At 46.9% G+C, this 17,030-nt stretch overlaps 2 protein-coding genes across 4 annotated transcripts in view; both read right to left on the reverse strand.

Annotated features, from left to right (window-relative positions):
- Nucleotides 1-9,380, reverse strand: part of LOC149370912 (MSL complex subunit 3B-like) — a 36,186-nt gene extending 26,806 nt beyond the window's left edge. Inside the window, exon 1 of one of the 3 annotated variants that reach the window (XM_089563668.1) lies at nucleotides 9,289-9,380. Coding sequence is in view for 1 of the 3 variants with exons in the window: in XM_089563649.1 (XP_089419775.1) it covers nucleotides 6,205-6,318 (114 nt within the window). In the remaining 2 variants the exon portion in view is untranslated. Of the gene's footprint in view, nucleotides 1-993; nucleotides 1,103-6,204; nucleotides 9,043-9,288 lie in introns of those variants that run through there. The other 2 variants (XM_089563649.1, XM_089563681.1) reach the window with 2 other exon arrangements.
- The window catches only part of LOC149370913 (uncharacterized), a 68,193-nt gene continuing 60,339 nt past the window's right edge, over nucleotides 9,177-17,030 (reverse strand). Inside the window, exons 28-30 of the mRNA XM_089563688.1 lie at nucleotides 12,990-13,187; nucleotides 9,442-9,526; nucleotides 9,177-9,380 (exon numbers count right to left, since the gene is read on the reverse strand). Coding sequence (XP_089419814.1) covers nucleotides 9,278-9,380; nucleotides 9,442-9,526; nucleotides 12,990-13,187 — 386 coding nt within the window. The 3' untranslated portion in view covers nucleotides 9,177-9,277. The remainder of the gene's footprint in view (nucleotides 9,381-9,441; nucleotides 9,527-12,989; nucleotides 13,188-17,030) is intronic.

Here is a 17,030-nt window from a genome sequence, read left to right on the forward strand (position 1 = left end):
GTCTAAACAGTGGTTTAATCGAAGCAGGATGATGTGAGGATGCCGGGCAAAAAGTTTGGTTCCGATTGAATCATTAGTTAATTAGAGCCAAAAAAATGACTAGAAGTGGGCGTGGTCGGGTTGGAGCGGCGCAAAATTTAAATAGCTGGAAAAACCGTACCATGTGACGCCACCACGTGACCTTCACGTGTTGTACCACGTGACCAGAAGTGTGGGCGGAGCCAACATACGGCGCCAAATTTGAAAGTTTGAAACGAAGCGTGGTGGGAATTAAACGCACAAATTCTGTCATTCAGATGATTAAATGATCGATGAGGAATTGATATGTGTTTTATTTGTGATCCATAAGTGTCTGATAAGTGATCGATCAGGAATTTTTTAATTAATAACTGATCGATAAGGAATGATACATGGTTGACAACGACAACGAATGGTAATGGTCGATAACTGATCGATTAGCCATCAATAAGTAATAACTGATCGATAAGAATTGATAAGTCGTCAATAAGAAATTGTTAAGTGATCGATAAGAAATTGTTAAGTGATCGATGCATGTTAATGATCAATTGTGTGTGTGATATCAAATATGTGTCTGCCAAAAAAGTTACCAGCGAGTTTGAGGGTGCTGAGGGAGTAACATTCGGACGTGCCGAGGAGGCGTCAATGCTTTCGCATTACTCCAATGCGGGTTGCCGTAGTGCCCTCTCTGTGCTTACCTAGAATGCCGGCATGCGTCACACTCGCCTTACAAGAACGCCAGCATGTGTCGCACTCAGCTTACCTAGAACTTGGGGAAAAACGCGCACTCCTAAGACAAGGACGGAGAAAAACTGTATCGTCGTGTCTGTATCGTCTGTAGCGCTGTATCGTCGTCTTTCTTTGTCCTTGTCTTAGGAGTGCGCTGTGTTTTTCCCCAAGATGAACTACCAACTAGCCCGCTCTTCCACCCTTGCAAGTTACCTAGAACGCCAGCACGCGTTGCACTCGGCTTACCTAGAACCCCAGCAAGTGTTGCACTCTGCATACATAGAACGCCGGCAAGCGTCGCACTCGGCTTACTCAGAAACCAGCACGTGTCGCACTCGGCTTACCTAGAACGCAGAAAAGGAACTCGAAATGTGGGAGTGTCATTGCTTTCGCATTACTGAAATGTGGGTAACTACAGTTAGGTCTGTTCGATTCAGAACTGGTTCTCTGCACTAATTCTGAAAAGTTCCGTTGGTGCCGGCGCGGTGCAATTCCAGTTTCTTGGTGCAGGTGCAGCGCGTCAGCAGCGTCACAAATCACTGGTGCGGAGATTTTCAATCGAGCGCGTGCACGCACAGGCCTTGTCATCTGCTATCCGGTTCTCATCCGTCGTGGTGTGTTGTGTTGCGGTGCGTCGCGTCTGTTTTTCGTGCCTCGTGGAGTCATGGACTACGACATCGCCGAATCCACTTTTATGGAATTTTCTGAGTCGTCAGACAGCGAAGATGAGGAAGCCGACGTGGTGCTTTCTTTTGCAGCAGCACAGTTCGGACAGACCGCGACAGAATCCCCAACTACTACGAAAGCGTAGTAGCTAGGTATTTCAGCTTCGAATTCAAGAGGCTGTTCAGGCTGTCGCGAGAAACGAAAAAACTTCCTTTAGTTGGCCATTGATGTTAACAAACAAAACGTCGGCTGCGCGCGTCGTCTGCTTACGCCTTCAAACACGTGTACCACTATCCTGCACCTCCGTCTCTGACGGTGCCGCGGTTCTTTGCACCGAAGCGGCACCACGACTGCACCAAAATCAATCGCGGATGGTGGTGCAGGGGACGCTGTGAATAGAGCGCTTTGGTGCAGCGCACCGTGAACCGGTTCCGGCGGTGCAGAGAACCACGGCTGAATCGAATGCAGCTGTTATCTCGAATTTTATTGCGACGGCCGGTAGACACGTTTGACCTTTAGAATGACCTCTGACGTCATACCAGGGTGAGAGATGGGCTACCACATCGAGTATAGTCGCGCAGCGGCGGCCGGTAGCCACGCGTGACATTTAGAATGACCTATGACGTCATGCCATGCCTAGTGACGTCATAGCGTGACGTCATACAAGGGTGAGAGATGGGCTACCAACGCGAGTTGTCGCGCAGGGGCGGCCGGTAGCCACACGTAACATTTAGAATGACCTCTGACGTCACGCCATGCCTCACAGCGTGACGTCATACCAGGGTGAGAGGGGCTACCAAGTCGAATCGTCGCGCAGCGGCGGCCGGTAGCCACGCGTGACCTGTAGACGCGGCGCACTGCGTTCCTTCTTTAGACATGGCGCGCCGCGTTCCTTCCGTTAGAGGCGCTGCGCTCGCTTTCGCAACCTACCAGGCTTAACCAAAGCTAAGCCCCCGCTAATTTTTTTTTTATTTATTTCAAGTTCCCTCATGACCCTTGCAGAGGGCATTAGAAAGGGTAGTTGGTTGGTTGGTTTATGGGGTTTAACGTCCAAAACCGATTCAGGCTGAGAGACGCCGTAGTGAAGGGCTCCGGAAATTTCGACCACCTGGGGTGACATCGCACAGTACATGGACCTCTAGAATTTCGCCTCCCTTGAAATCCAACCACCGCTACCACCACGCGACGCTAAGCAAAGCATGCCGCCATCGCGCACGTCCCTCACCAAAAATTGGCGAGGGCTTAGCTTTGGTTAAGCATGGTAGGTTGCGAAAGCGAGCGCAGCGCCTCTAACGGAAGGAACGCGCCGCGCCGCGTCTAAAGGTCACGCGTGGCTACCGGCCGCCGCTGCGCGACGACTCCACTTGGTAGCCTATCTCTCACGTTGGTATGACGTCACGGTATGACGTCACTAGGCATGGTATGACGTCGTAGGTAATTCTAAAGGTCATGCGTGGTCACCGGCCGCCGCTGCGCGACGACTCGATCGACTTGGTAGCCGATCTCTCACCCTTGTATGGCGTCATGCTATGACGTCACTAGGCATGGCATGACGTCATAGGTCATTCTAAATGGCACGCGTGGCTACCAACCGCAGCTGCGCGAAGACTCGACTTGGTAGCCCATCTCTCACCCTGGTATGACGTCAGAGGTCATTCTAAAGGTCAAACGGGGCTACCGGCCGCCGCTACGCGAAAGGCCGTTCATGAGCATAGTATTGCTTTCGCTATAAAAACAATATTCTAGAACCCGACCGCGGCGGCCGCGTTTCGATGGAGGCGAAACGCAAAAGGCGCCTGTGTGCTGTGCGGTGTCCGCGGGCACGTTAGATTCTGGTCTAAATTATTCCGGAGCCCTCCACTACGGCACTTCTTTTTAGAGCGCAGCTCTTTGGCGTCTGTTTCTGCGTTTCGCGGCGTCGCCGTCGCCGTCACAGGTCAAAAGGCATGGGCTTAGTAGTAGTGACGAGTTGTCCAGTAACCAGCAGTGGACACCTAGAGTCGCGAAACCAGTGGAGCGGGAGCTTGGAAAGCAGGGAAGGTGCATAACTGCCCTCTTGGACTTAAAGTGACATTGCCAGAAACGCGGCGCTGAAGGATAGGAAGTGCGCATAACTGGATCCCTGGGTCAGTGGACGCCTGAATCGCGCTTATAGGTACGTTGTGTGATTAGAGAGAGACGTGGGCTGCGTGCGCCAGGGGCGTTAGCGCTGACAACGCGGTGAGCGCGCTCGCGATCAACCATTAACTGCCACCATATGATGGCAGGGTGGGTGGGGACTTTAATGTAGATATAAAGACAAACAGGAATTTCTTACCATATGCGGGAGAACATCGATCCGTTCCTCTCGTTCGTAACGCCTCCCACGGCTGCGATAACCTCGCGAAATACTTGCACAGACCTCGTCTTTGAGAACCAGGCATTGGTGCAGCAAGTCGAGCATATATCCATCTATTTCTCCGACCACAAAGCTTCCATCATGACAATCAAGAACTGTTAGTGGAGTGTTTCTTGGAGAAGGAATATGTGTGAAAAATAACGAGTCTGCATTGTACATACGTGTATTGCCCGAATTCTTTGCCTTAACCTAACGAAAAGCTGATGAGCTGCGCTCACACTTCGCATTAGGAACGTAATCGTCGGCAATTTTTGCAGCGAGAGCTCCACTACGCCAGCCGCTTCGAGAGGCCAGCGTGGCTGCGAGCTTAGCCGTGGAACCACGCTCCGCTAACGCTCCGCCAGCTGTGAGCGCCGCGCGCCCCGCCGACGGCGGAGCAGACGCCGCCCGCCTCGTCAGTTGTGCACATGCGCGGAGTGACGTCAGAGCGTGCGCGCCACGCGCCTCGCCGCTGCGCCCTCGGCGTAGCAGACACCGCCCGCCTGGTCAGTTGTGCGCGTCTCGTTGACCTACACCGGAGCGTCTTCTTTGGTATAAATAAAGTTCAAGCGGTAGTTGTTGCTCCGACGCGCGTCTTTTCTTTCCTTTTTCTCTTTCCTCTGATCTTTTAACTCTCCTCTATCTGCACGCGGCAGCGGTGGTGGCTTGGCTCGAGCCAGTAGCAGGCCCGTGCAATTTCCTCTTCATCCTTCTTTCAGTCACAACAACAACAACAACGTAAACTGTGTGTCTTACTTTCAAGTGAAACCTCTGCGTAGCCAGGGGTATATGTACCTCTCGCTACTCTACCAGGTTCAACCAGAGCTAAACCACGGCCAGTTTTTGTTTCCGTTTCTTCTCACTACCTCCTTTATGCCTTCTCTTACGGCGCGGTTCAGGTGTCCACCCAGATGTGAGACAGATACTGCGCCATTTCCTTTTTGGAGGAAATGAAAACTAGGAAAGGAAATGGCGTAGTATATCTGTCTCACATACCTCGGCGGACACATGAGCCGCGCCGTAAGGGGAGAGGAAGGTGGGAGTGAAGAAGAGAGAAAGGTGCCGTTGTGGAGGCCCCCAGAATAATTTCTACCATCTGGAGATCTTTAACGTGCACCCGTGACGTGCACTGACATCGCGCAGCACACGGGCGCCTTTTGCGTTCCGCCTCCATCGAAACGCGGCCGCCGCGGTCGGGTTCGAACCCGCATACTTCGGCTCGGTAGACGAGCGCCTTAATCACTGAAATAAATCTTGAGGAACGAAAATGGCGCAGTAACTGTGTCACATATCTCGGTGGCCACCCGAACTGTAAGGGAAGGGATAACGGAGGGAGTGAATGACAAGGAAGAAAGGTCTAAAAAAGCGTGGTTAAAATTGGTCTTTTTCAGAAAGAAACCAGCAATTGTCTCTCTTCTCAGTGGACACCCGAACCGTGCCGGAAGGGAAGGTAGGGAAGTGGGAGTGATAGAAGAAATAAAGAGGTAGTGTAGTGGAGGGCTGCGGAATAATTTGGACCACCTAGGGATCTTTAACATTGGTGGTAAAAAATTGGAAGGGTCACTCAAGCTCCACCTTGAGGGCAAGGCGCGTAACGGGTTAATTCAACTTGCTACCATTTTTTATTTATTAATCCTTCCGGAATTTTTCGCTCGCTCATGGCCAACGCCTTTCGACGCAGCGTGAGCCTGTTACTGCTGATGCTACGTATACGGTGAAACGGGCGCGCGAACCACGTAGAAGCGCTGCCAGGTGCCTTGCCGAAATGCGCGGGACTCAACGTCCCAAAGCGACTCCGGCTACGAGAAATCCCGTAGTGAAGGGCACCGGAAATTTCGACCACCTAGGATTCAACATGCACAGAAATCGCACAGGATTTCGCCTCCATTGAAATGCGACCGCCGCGGCCGGGATCGAATCCCGGTCTTAATTTCGGGTCAGCAGCCGAAACTACAACCACTGGAGGCGAAATTCGAGATAGTGCGACGTCAGTGCACGTTAAAGAACCCTAGGGGGTCGAATTTTCCGGAACCCTTCACTACGGCGTCTCGTAGCGATCGCTTTAATTGGGACGTTAAACCCCACAAACCAAACCAAACTATAACCACTTAACCACCGCGGCGGCCAATTTTCATATGCGACAGCACTGTCGGGTGAAGTGCATTTGAGCGTTCGTAGCGCATTCAAGGCAAACATCGGCTGCAGCACTGCGGAGCAAGACTGTGCGTCTGGCCCAACGCCATGCACGACGGAAAGGCTCCGCGCTACACCGCGGCTACAAGGGCACATGTGAGCAACGAATTCGACTTATGCACTCACTTGCTTTGGCGGAATGACGCTGTACGACCGCCGTTGCAAAAACCATGGGCCCTTCAAGGCTCTAGTACTACGACGTGGACAGAATTGATACTCACCATTGAAGTGCGGGGCCGCCCGTAAGTTGTCTCGTTGGACGGAATAAAACCTACGCGCACAGAAACCGTCCGGAGCACGGCACCAAACTCAATCCCGCAAACTACAACACGCATGGAAGCGCCGTTGGCGCTGTCCAACGGTAGCAGACTTCAGCTTGACGGAGAGCGCACCCTCGCATCTGTAGGCAATAGGCTCGTTTGCTTGATGTGTCAAACTTCCCTTCAATTGAAAATGAGAGCTGCACGAACGCACCTGTTTATAATTTTAATTGTTGCTCGGCGCTCCTAAACACCGATTTTGCACTCGGTGTACCACACGAGTGAAACATGGCGAGACTGTCGTAAAAAATTAGTTTCGAAATCATGCACGCGAGAAGCTGTACTACAGTCGTGGAGGAAAGTTTACGGGATGGGGAGCCAGTCATTCGTTCCGGCCATTAGAGCACCTGAGTCTATTCATACTTTATGGCTTTTATTGACCTGCTGTGCCCAACCATACAGATTTTTTTTTTTCCCCGCAAACCTGCGTCCCATAAACTTTTGTCCACTACTGTTCACAGGTGCTTCGATCCATGTTCTCTTTTGAGAGGATTTTTACCGGACTGTTTACAGTGGAATCAAATGCAAAGGTCAAATATCAGTTTGAGATTGCCCAATGTCTAGCCTTGCTCTGCTTCAAGCCTGGTTAATTTGAGAAAAGAAGGAAAAATTGGTACTGCTTACAGCTAGATATACGGGATGTTTTACTTATTAGTACTTTACAAAATAGGCCATGTCAAACTACCTCACTTTCCCCACACAAAATGGAAACATAACTCTGCCATACAAGGCACTGCTTGAAAGGTGTAGAGTTAGGTGCACTGCAGGTTCTGGTATCTAATAAAGCAGCTGTCTAGACAAAAGGTTATTGCCAAATGTTATAAAAGCTATGGAGAATACTGTAATATAGGTATTTATTTGCTCACAAGCTTTCGCTCCAAGTACACTGCTTGAGCAGGAAGGTAACTCGCTGGAGCATGCACAGAAAGTGATCCTAGCTGCTGCAACTGATGTATTTCTATTTCAATATCCTGCATTTGTACATAGTGTGTATCCCCACCCTTCCCCTATCCTTTCTTCTGTTGCTCTCCCTTTCTTTCCCTCTCCCTGTCTTTTTATTCCCGCTAGCGGCAGCTCAGGTGCTTCAGGTTTACATGGCAGATGCCATGGCTAGCAACGCCTTTTCCTTCAATTTCATTTTTATTCATAATAGCCACTAACAACAACAGCTAGACTGAAAGGCACACAGTAATTCTAAAGACTCACACCAGAACTGCTAGGAGGCACTGATCAAGCAACCATACAAAGGGTACTTTACTGAACAGTGAGTGCATCAACAAGCAGCAGTCCCTTTTTTTAGAGGTACTCTTGAAGCAATTGTTACACAGACCACCACATCCAAACTTCAGGTGACCAAATTCATAGCAGATAACAGTGCAAACGGATAACCAGCAAAAAACACCAGTCCCCATTCCATATCCCCAAGCCTTGCCCCTAAGCACAAGTAGAAAATTATTGCAGTGTTGAAAAATATGTACTATCAGTGTCAATTGAAACGCGAACAGCACAACTCGCAGATATTATACTAGGGAGGCAAAATACATGAGCAGCTGATTTTCCCATCGAAGCCGAAAAGACCGCTCTTCTGAAATGTTAATAGCCCACGCCTGTATTTCATCTCCAGCTTCTAATAAGCTTGATTTTTTGTGCTCGCGTTTCAGGTCTTTTGTTCGCATTTCATTTGATACTGATAGTACACACTTTTGTCAAGGCTTTTGCCTCAAGTTTTAGACATTGTTTTAGACATTTAGTTTTAGAAGTTGTTACTTCTGTTCGGTTGGGTTTATGGGGTTTAACGTCCCAAAGCGACTAAGGCTATGAGAGACGCCGTAGTGAAGGGCTCCAGAAATTTCGACCACCTGGGGTTCTTTAACGTGCACTGACATCGCACAGTACACGGGCCTCTAGAATTTCTCCTCCAAAGAAATTCAACCGCCGCGGCCGGGATCGAACCCACGTCTTTCGGGTCAGCAAGTTGTTACTTCTTTCTCACTAATCCAAGACATGCACAGTTTTAAGCATGAAATGCTTTTAGCTCCCATTGTCAGCAGTGTGGTGACGTCACCCTGAGACCTAGAGCAAACATCCCGCCACTGACACCAAAGCATCCCGGCACCATAGGAGATTTAACCAGACTCTAAGTCCTCCTACAGGACCAGCATACAAGCGCCTCCCTTCTGTTCCTCCCTTCTGGTACAGTGTGGTTCGGGTGTCCACCGAGATGACAGAGAATTACTGCTCCATTTCCTTTCCTCAAAAAGTGTTTGGAGACCATTTCCTTTCCTCAAAAAGCCTTGTGGTCAAAGGGCAAGGCATCCTGCCAAACATGTGGTGGTGGCGTTCCTCCCTTCCTGTACCATGCTTTTTGGATGTCCATCGAGATGATAGAGAATTACTGCTTAATTTCCTTTCCTCAAAAAGCGGTGCACTCAAAGGCAAGGCATAGCGTGGAACGGTTTTCTGTGGTCTGCCGCATTCCACGTCATTAATCAGCAGTTAATTAGTATTTAGTCATTAATCAGTATTAGTCACTAATTAGTAATTTGTCATTACTTCGTCATCAATTATGTGTGACATAATCCAGTGGTGACGCCACCAGTGTCACATAGGCAAAGTGGTACAAATAACCAGGAATGAAAACAACGATTACAAAAATGAAAGGCAAACAGAAATGGGATACAGCTGATGAGGCAGGGCGGAAGAGATTCCCCAGACACTCACAGGAAACGATTGCGTCCACATGGACCAGTGCACAGTATATGTGTGGTGTGGTGTGATGTGTTGAACACTAGACCCGTTTCAAGATTTTGGCTAGCAGCATCTACAACCAATGTGTTATGCCTGTAAACATTTCATGCTTACTCTACTCTCGGTTACAGGAGAGGCAGAGATTTTTTATTTACAAAAATGCAACCAACCAAACTCCCAAATGTTAAGAGTGCGGTGCAATTATATTTACAACGCTGACTGCGTGCTACTCATTACCAGTTCTGTTCCTCTCAAGTTCAGCCATTATCTGCTCAGCATCGCCGTAGGCAGTAGGCGGGAACAGCTCTTCATGCCGTCCAGCCAGGTATCTGTAAAGCAAGGAAGGGAGTCAACTGCCGGTACAGTGTCGACCATTATTACCATACTTACTGCAGCAGTCCATTGATAAAGTTTTCAAGATAACCGGCTTTCCTCTTTGTGATAGCCATTTTCTGCAGCAGCATAGGCAGATTTACTGAAAATAAAGGCGTCATACGGTCAACTTGCACCTTTCCCACTAAATTTGTGCTCTGCCCCCCACCCCCCCATATCCCAGTACATTTTACAACATTTCTGAACAGACTTACCTGGAGGCATCAATTTTAAGCAAGAGGAGGCATTAATTCTTAAGCTAGAATATGCCTTTGTTTAGTTCCATAACATGAAAAAGGATACATCAAAACATGCACTTGCAATCTGCCATCATCAAGTTAAGCCCTCTGAGCTAGATTACCTTGCCAAGCAGCACTGAAGCAGATAAAATGGTTGTTTATTAGGCAAACATTTTAATGCAAAGGAGAAGACAAAATGTAACCAATACACAGCACTGCAGCATAGGAAAAATGCCAGAGGCAAACTGAGGAGTAAAAAGTGGAATCAGAAAAAAATATTTGGAAACCAATGGCATAAACACGAAGAAGAAGAAAAAGAAACCGGCGAATTGTGAAACATTTGTGAAAAAGGTAACTGGCGTCAATGTGGAGAACCAGAACATGCGAACTCCACATGATGACAGGCACACTCCGTTGCTGTCAACTTTGGCTTCAAGGTCTAGCTGCCACAAGCAACCACAGCTGCTGCAACAGTGGTCAACTTTTGTCTTTTGCAATGCCACACTACAAACCATATTTCTATTGAATATTTTTGCAGATAGCAAAGTCTGTGTCTGTCACAGCTAGTTTTCCATGGCATCACAAGAATCAACATTTTCTTTGCTCTACCTTAGTCACGCTACTTCTTTGGCTTTTTGCTGGAAATCTGATAACCAACGCAAGAATGGATAACAGTGCTAAGAAGTTTTCTCTAACAATTCTGCTCCTTTCACTGCATCAATCATGGAGTTCCACACTACAATACTAAAGGGCAACCTTGTGTTGCAGTAGTTCAGCCAACCTGGGAACGGCAGGAAGAGCGTGGAGCTTAACAGAACTGCCTCTGAATATCCTTGCTCTTAGTTGTTTCTAATCAATTTCATTGTTTATTCCATAGCACTGCGCAAAGTGCCAGCTTCACATACAAGTAATTCAACTTATCACATAACTTATCATACACAATTGTTAAAAGTTATCTCCACAAGGCACTGTGTATTCACATTGTTTTACTATTACTCATGTCATTAGCCATGCGTACTGCTGCTTTTTTTTTTTTTAAAGCATGAAGCCCTGAAGAAAGTTCTCTTTTCAGCCTTACAGGCAAGAACAAAAATGTTGTGCAAAGGGTCAAGTAAATTAATTGACAAAAATTCCAGGGGTGCATTTCAGTTGAAGTTGCATTTCAGTTGAAGTTGCATTTCAGTTGAAGTTGCATTTCAGTTGCAGCTGCATTTCAGTTGCAGTGCATTTCAGTTGCATTTCAGTGCAGTAATGCAAAAGCATCTCTCTTACTGCTCCCAATTATGCTGCTGTGTGTTCGTTTCTTTATGCCTTTGCAGTTTCTAAGTCATGTTTCCGCTCTAACTTCGGTGCCACCACATCCGAGGACGTGGATCCCATTGCTAGAGTGTCTAGTAAGCACACCAAAGTACTAATTATTTGATTAAATTACTGATGGATGTGTGAAGTAGTTTACTAAGTGAACAAGTTAATTAAATTATCAATTAATTTACTCACTTAACTGATCATTTGTGACTAACTGAATGTAATTATTTAACTGTTTAATTAATTCAGTAATTAACTTATACCAATTCAATATGGGATATTCAAAATTCTGCAAGTGCGCCTTCCCACATAACTATGTTGTTCCAAACAAGATGGCCGACTTTGCTATAAAAGGACTACGTGGGCTACAGGACAGGCGCTAAAGGTGTGGATAGAATGTAAGAAACGTATTTTGGAAGTGAGCGAGACGCTCGGTCGCATTCTCAGAAAAGAAGGGGTGCTGACAACGCACAAACCGACCAGCACTATCGGTCGCCTTCTCCCCCGCCCAAAAAACCGGCAGCCCAGAGAAAAGGCCCAGGGCGTCGTGTACAAAATTCCGTGTTCCGTCTGCCCGGCGTCGTACATAGGGGAAACGAAGAACTTCGCGGAAAGGATGAACCAACACAAAGCGGACGTCCGTCACATGAATCGTCAACGCAGCGCCGTGGCCGAACACTGTGAAGGGTGTGACCACCCAATTGACTTCGACAGCACCATTGTATTGGAAACGGAAGCTAACCCACGCAGGAGGCTTCTACTCGAGTCGTGGCACATACAGCAAACACGAGAGAATGTTAATCGTTCCCTGGGGACTCTCCCCTCATCCTACGTCCATGGGCTGCGGCCATTGACCCGCAGGTCCTCCACACAGGGGCTTAAAAAAGCCAAGCTGCGCTCGCCCGTAGTCACACCGTGAAGAAGGGGCCGAGCCGGTCCCGAAACGTCGTGTTTTTCCTGTATTTTACTTGGTTGGCGTCACTTACCTTCTCCTAACAAAAAAAAAACAGTCTTACTTGCTTTGTTTCAGCTGGAAACGCATGGTCAGCCATCTTGTTTGAGACAACATTGTTATGCGGGAAAGCGCACTTGCGGAATTTTGAATATCCCCTATTAGATTACCAATTTGTGATGTAATTGACTAATGCAACTAATTATTTTGTCAAATTAATAGCCCATTTATTTAATCATTTTGGTGACCTAATTATTCATGCATGCTGACTAATTGGTAGTTAACTAAATCAGTGATTAAATTACTGATTAATATGTGAAGTAACTGGCTAATTCAACTATTAATTACCTTGTCCAATTAATTACTCATTGGGTCAGTCATTCCGGTAACTTAATTATTCATATATACTAATTACAAAACTATATAATTAATCACTCTATTAATTACTCCTACAATGGATGACAGACAGTTCATGCGGTCATGCTCTGATGACATGCTCTGCTGACAGGTCCTGTACACACCACTCATGAGAGAAGAAATGCTTTCACAATAAAAATGCACGTCACACTCACAAACTGGCTCTAAATACCCTAACACAGGAAGTTAAAAAGGCCTTTGGATACAACTTTATTAGGGTTCGCGCGCTTCCACAACTCCCACGGCAGATGAACTACCATAATGGCAGCTCCAGCACCACACCTTCCTGTCGTACTATATCATGAAAGCGCTGATCGCATGCAATTATACTTTACTCCTAAACAAGTTTCATGCACTCAGACAGGTAGGTTACAGTTAAAAAAGAAAGAAAATGCATTCACGGGCATCCGGAAGGGGGGGAAGGAGGCAGTTCCCCCCCCCCCCCCAATTTTGAATATTTTTATGCACTTGCAGAAAACAACCACACAGCTTGATTAGCGCATCTAGGTGATAACTTTTTGCATTTTGCTTATTAAGTTTAACTTTTTGTTCATTAATAAATTCCACATATGTTTTCCAAGCCTAGCACTAATTTGCTGTTTCTAATTTTGCCCTGCAAAAAGTTCTGTGGACGCCGCTGAATGCATCCTTACCAAAAAGCCGCAGGAAGTGATGTGCTCCATACAGCAGTGCCGGAGATGATGGATCTTCCTCTAAGAATTCATTGGGCAGTATTGTGCAATCAAATTTACTGCTGAGCATACTCATGGCTGCCTCGGAGGTAGTTGTGGTTGCAGACACTGATGATGTAACGGAGCATGTACTTGCAGTCCGCCGTCTTGGAGCCCTACCTTTGAACGAGAAAATAAGTAGGGTACCTTCATGAACGGCACATTCTCAGGCTAAAACACATTCGGAAGAAGGAGAGCGAGGCTGGCTTGCATAACTGAAGAGAGAATTCCTATTTTCAGCTTTGGAAGTGCCAGTCACCGCCGATAACAGAAGTTTTCAGCAATGGCTGGACAACACACTGGTCCAACAAAGCTGAAAAGTCATGCAGGACTTGAGCATTATACTGCTAGTATAGCCTCAAATGAACAAAACTTGTTGTAAAGATATTCTTGTATCCAAAAAGCAAAAAATTAAAAAAAAAACTCTAGAGTATAAAAGACCTCTGCCTATCCAATAGCAAACACTTAAAAAATCAGAGCTCTAGCTCATACAGTTTTCCGGCTAGAAAACAATCACTTTAAGGCCCTACAGATGGACATGCCATTTGACAAAACAATCGTGCAAACACTCTGCAGTGTAGGCAATAATGAATCCAGACCAAAAGGTGCTAGAACTGAAAAACAAGACAAACTGTCCATGTAAATACCCTTTTCAATACAGTCACCGAATTCAAAAACCAGGCTCAAATAAGAAACTGACCCAGGCGCTGCCACCGATGCTCTATGCTGGTTCCTCAGGTTGTCACTTATCTGAATTAATGTCACATGATGAGGGAGCATCCTCAAAGTCACTGCTACCTAGGCCGTCGACAAAATCAATTGTGAGCACAGCTAAACCACAAGATTTGCCATGTTTCAGAGCGCGTGCCACGCTGGCGGAGGCGGCCGTTCTCGCCGTCAACTTTTGTGTAAAGTTCTGCTGTTTTCACAAGTGGTTCAAAATCGCCACCACAAAAAAAAAAAAAAGGGGGGGGGGGGGACAAAATGGAGATATAACTCGACTGTGCTTTTCTAGCTTCAAGGTAGATGGCCCAGCATGTTCCAAAACAGTGCGGAAATATTTGAAATTGGCGTTCGCATCCATCGTTAGCCCGCTGCTCAAAGGGCATGGTAGGAAAAGAGTTAATGGCAGTCCGGTCAACAGTTTGTTGTGTTCACAGAGCAGTGTGAAACTCTATCGAGATTTCAGAAGAGAGGGCACTGCGTGCATTCATAGACATAAGGCATTCATGACAGCTATGCAGATTCACTGAAAAATTACAGCAATCAAAAAGAGCCTGGCTGCAAAAATGCAGTAGCAAGCAGACCATCAATGCTACAGTTATACGGCTCGCTAAAAAAAAGCACAGAAGTGGTACTACAATGTGTTTGAAAAACAACGATGATTTCAAAGAAACATGAGATGACCTTAAAAAGGTAACACCTCACTCATTAGCCCTCCAGGTTAAATCGCCAGTCGTTCGGTGCGCTGAGCGGGTTGTGAGCATCAGCACGCGGCCCGTGTATCACTGACGTCATGATCACCAGTCGTGTGGTGCCCACCACAAGCATTGCGCAACAGTGTGTGGCCCGTTCATTGCTGACGCCGTGAGCAGTCCGCACACCAACGTCGTGAGTCAGCAGTGGCGCACGGCCGTAAGTAAACCCAGTCAGCCGAAAACAGAACTGCGTAAATACTGCTTATGAATTTTGTTTAGTTTTTTTTTTTTTCACTGCCATTCTGCAGCACGGCAAATGTAAGACTGGGCCCCTTGGCACTGTAAAGCATGAATCCAAGGAAAAAAAAAATACCATCATTCAGGCATTTCCACTTTCACGCTGCCTTTTTTTTTTGGTGTCTCCCACTCAAAATGCAGGAAAGGAGTGATAAGGCTGGGCCGTTGAGGTTTTGTTTTCATCACTGTCGATAAGGGGGCTCAATGGCCTCTGTGCATATCCACCCTGTCTATTTTCTGGACAGTGAGTTTCAGTGTTTACAACACGCATATACACTGGAAAAGTGTCCATAATTTGAGTCGTCCATATTAACTGGGGTCGTAATAATGGGGCACAACTGCACAAACTTGGCTTTACATCGCAACTGTGGAAACGAGTGCTCTAAGCCACTTTGAATTTTGAAGTGGCTTGGCTCTTGCCCTGGCTTCAATCAGGCATGATGATGATTATCACAGGTAACAACCGTAGCGTACACTACAGAGGCTGCAGGTGCCTCAGGGCATATGCCAGCCATGATGAAACCCTGTGAGGCTCATCAACGCTTGACCCCCCCACCCCGCCGTGTTTGAGGGCTCCAGTGCACTCCGTAGCTCTAATGCATCAAGAGCTTACGGGCACCACAAATTTTGTTCCGGCTGCAGATGAAGTTCTATCACAGCAGCAAAGCCAGCGTACACAATTAAAACTGCGAAAACAAAACTATGCCACAAGAGGCAGCACTGGGCAAACTGCAGTTGAGCAGGCTGTCTCGGGGCTTTTGTTACGAACACCCACTTTCTTTTTCTCATCGCCTATGGCTTGAAAGGCGGAGTTCTGGGTTATAATGGCCGAGAATTGCGTAGGATTGCAGCGCGGTCACCACGAAAACAGCAATGAGCATACACGTGCTGCAGCTTCACCCAATCTCCACTGGCTCCCTTCTCTCTACTGCCTGCCTTCAGGAGATGGAGGGCCATTGAAGGACCTTCTGCGTATGCAGAGCAATTGAGTGCCCATAGAGAGTGACAACTGCAAAAGCCACAAAGTCTTGCAAATTCTAGAGAAGCATTTACACTAGCACAAAGTAAAAAGGGGGGGCTGTAGGATTTTTTTTTCTCGCAATGGAACTGAAATAAACTTGTGCTCAGTTCCCTCCTACCATTCACTTTTCAATGTGTTCGGCAACTCAATTTCATGGCTGGTAAGCTTTTATTTTCATAGGCCCCGTGAAAATCCTGCCGGAGGATCCTAATGTAAATATCAACAATGAGGTTGCCACATTGAGCATATTCAGTTGGCTGGCTTTGCAGGAAACACTACTCGCCAAAAGATACACCACTTGCTCACTTTTGATATGAGGCCCACAGGCAGCCACTCATGGTAAAACATAGAAAAGTCGATATCAGTTTGATCGAAATCCTAGTGCACTTAAAAATTTTTGGCGGTTTCAAAATGTACGACGCTAATTTCGCCAGACAATTCCAGCAGCCAATGCATGGCTGACAAGATAATTCGCTGACTTTATTTAGAGCCTCTGAGGCCTTACGCGGGCTAAAGCTACGTCAATTCATCTCCACTGCTCATCTCAACACAACTGGAATGCTTTCAGCGGTCCTAAAATTTGCCATCCAACTTTTACCAGAGCATTCGAGCTGTGACATGGTTAGGAAAACGCCACACTACACAACTCTGGCTGAAAGCAGACCAGAAGGTATGCCTAGCTGGGAAGCAACGAAGTTAATGAGCTCGAAAGCATAGCACTTTGAGCAGCACGTCAAGCAGGCGGTGACGACCTATAGTGCGAGCTGTGCCGGGAGTGCTAACAAGATTTGCTATTCACTCAGTTAACCAACATATATGCACGAATGTGTTCCGCAGATGCTTGAACCGTCATAAGCACAATTCTGGCGACCTTTTCATACAATTTAAAGGGCTTTTTAATTTGACCAAGGGCAGAGATATTAATTTTGGCGCACATTGGCACAAGTTTGGTCATTTTTATCAGGATGGCGCACCACATCCCCTTTGGTGCAGAATGGCACTGTTAGCACAGGAGTGGAAGAATTGTGTGCTTGGTTTTATTTCCTGAGGGTTACAATATCACCCTTCCAAAAAACTTCTAAAAAAGGCAGGATTTGAGTAACAATGGCGTTAAGCTGTGCTATATGCAGCAGTGCCTTCCTGGATTGATTGCACCAAATGCAAAGCTGGCATGTATACTAAAGAACACAAAAACAGTCCAGTGTCTCTTCGCATAGCAGTTTCAGA

Source organism: Amblyomma mixtum, chromosome 1 (assembly GCF_055824585.1).
Source record: "Amblyomma mixtum isolate Tamu chromosome 1, ASM5582458v1, whole genome shotgun sequence".
Classification (NCBI taxonomy): domain Eukaryota; kingdom Metazoa; phylum Arthropoda; class Arachnida; order Ixodida; family Ixodidae; genus Amblyomma; species Amblyomma mixtum.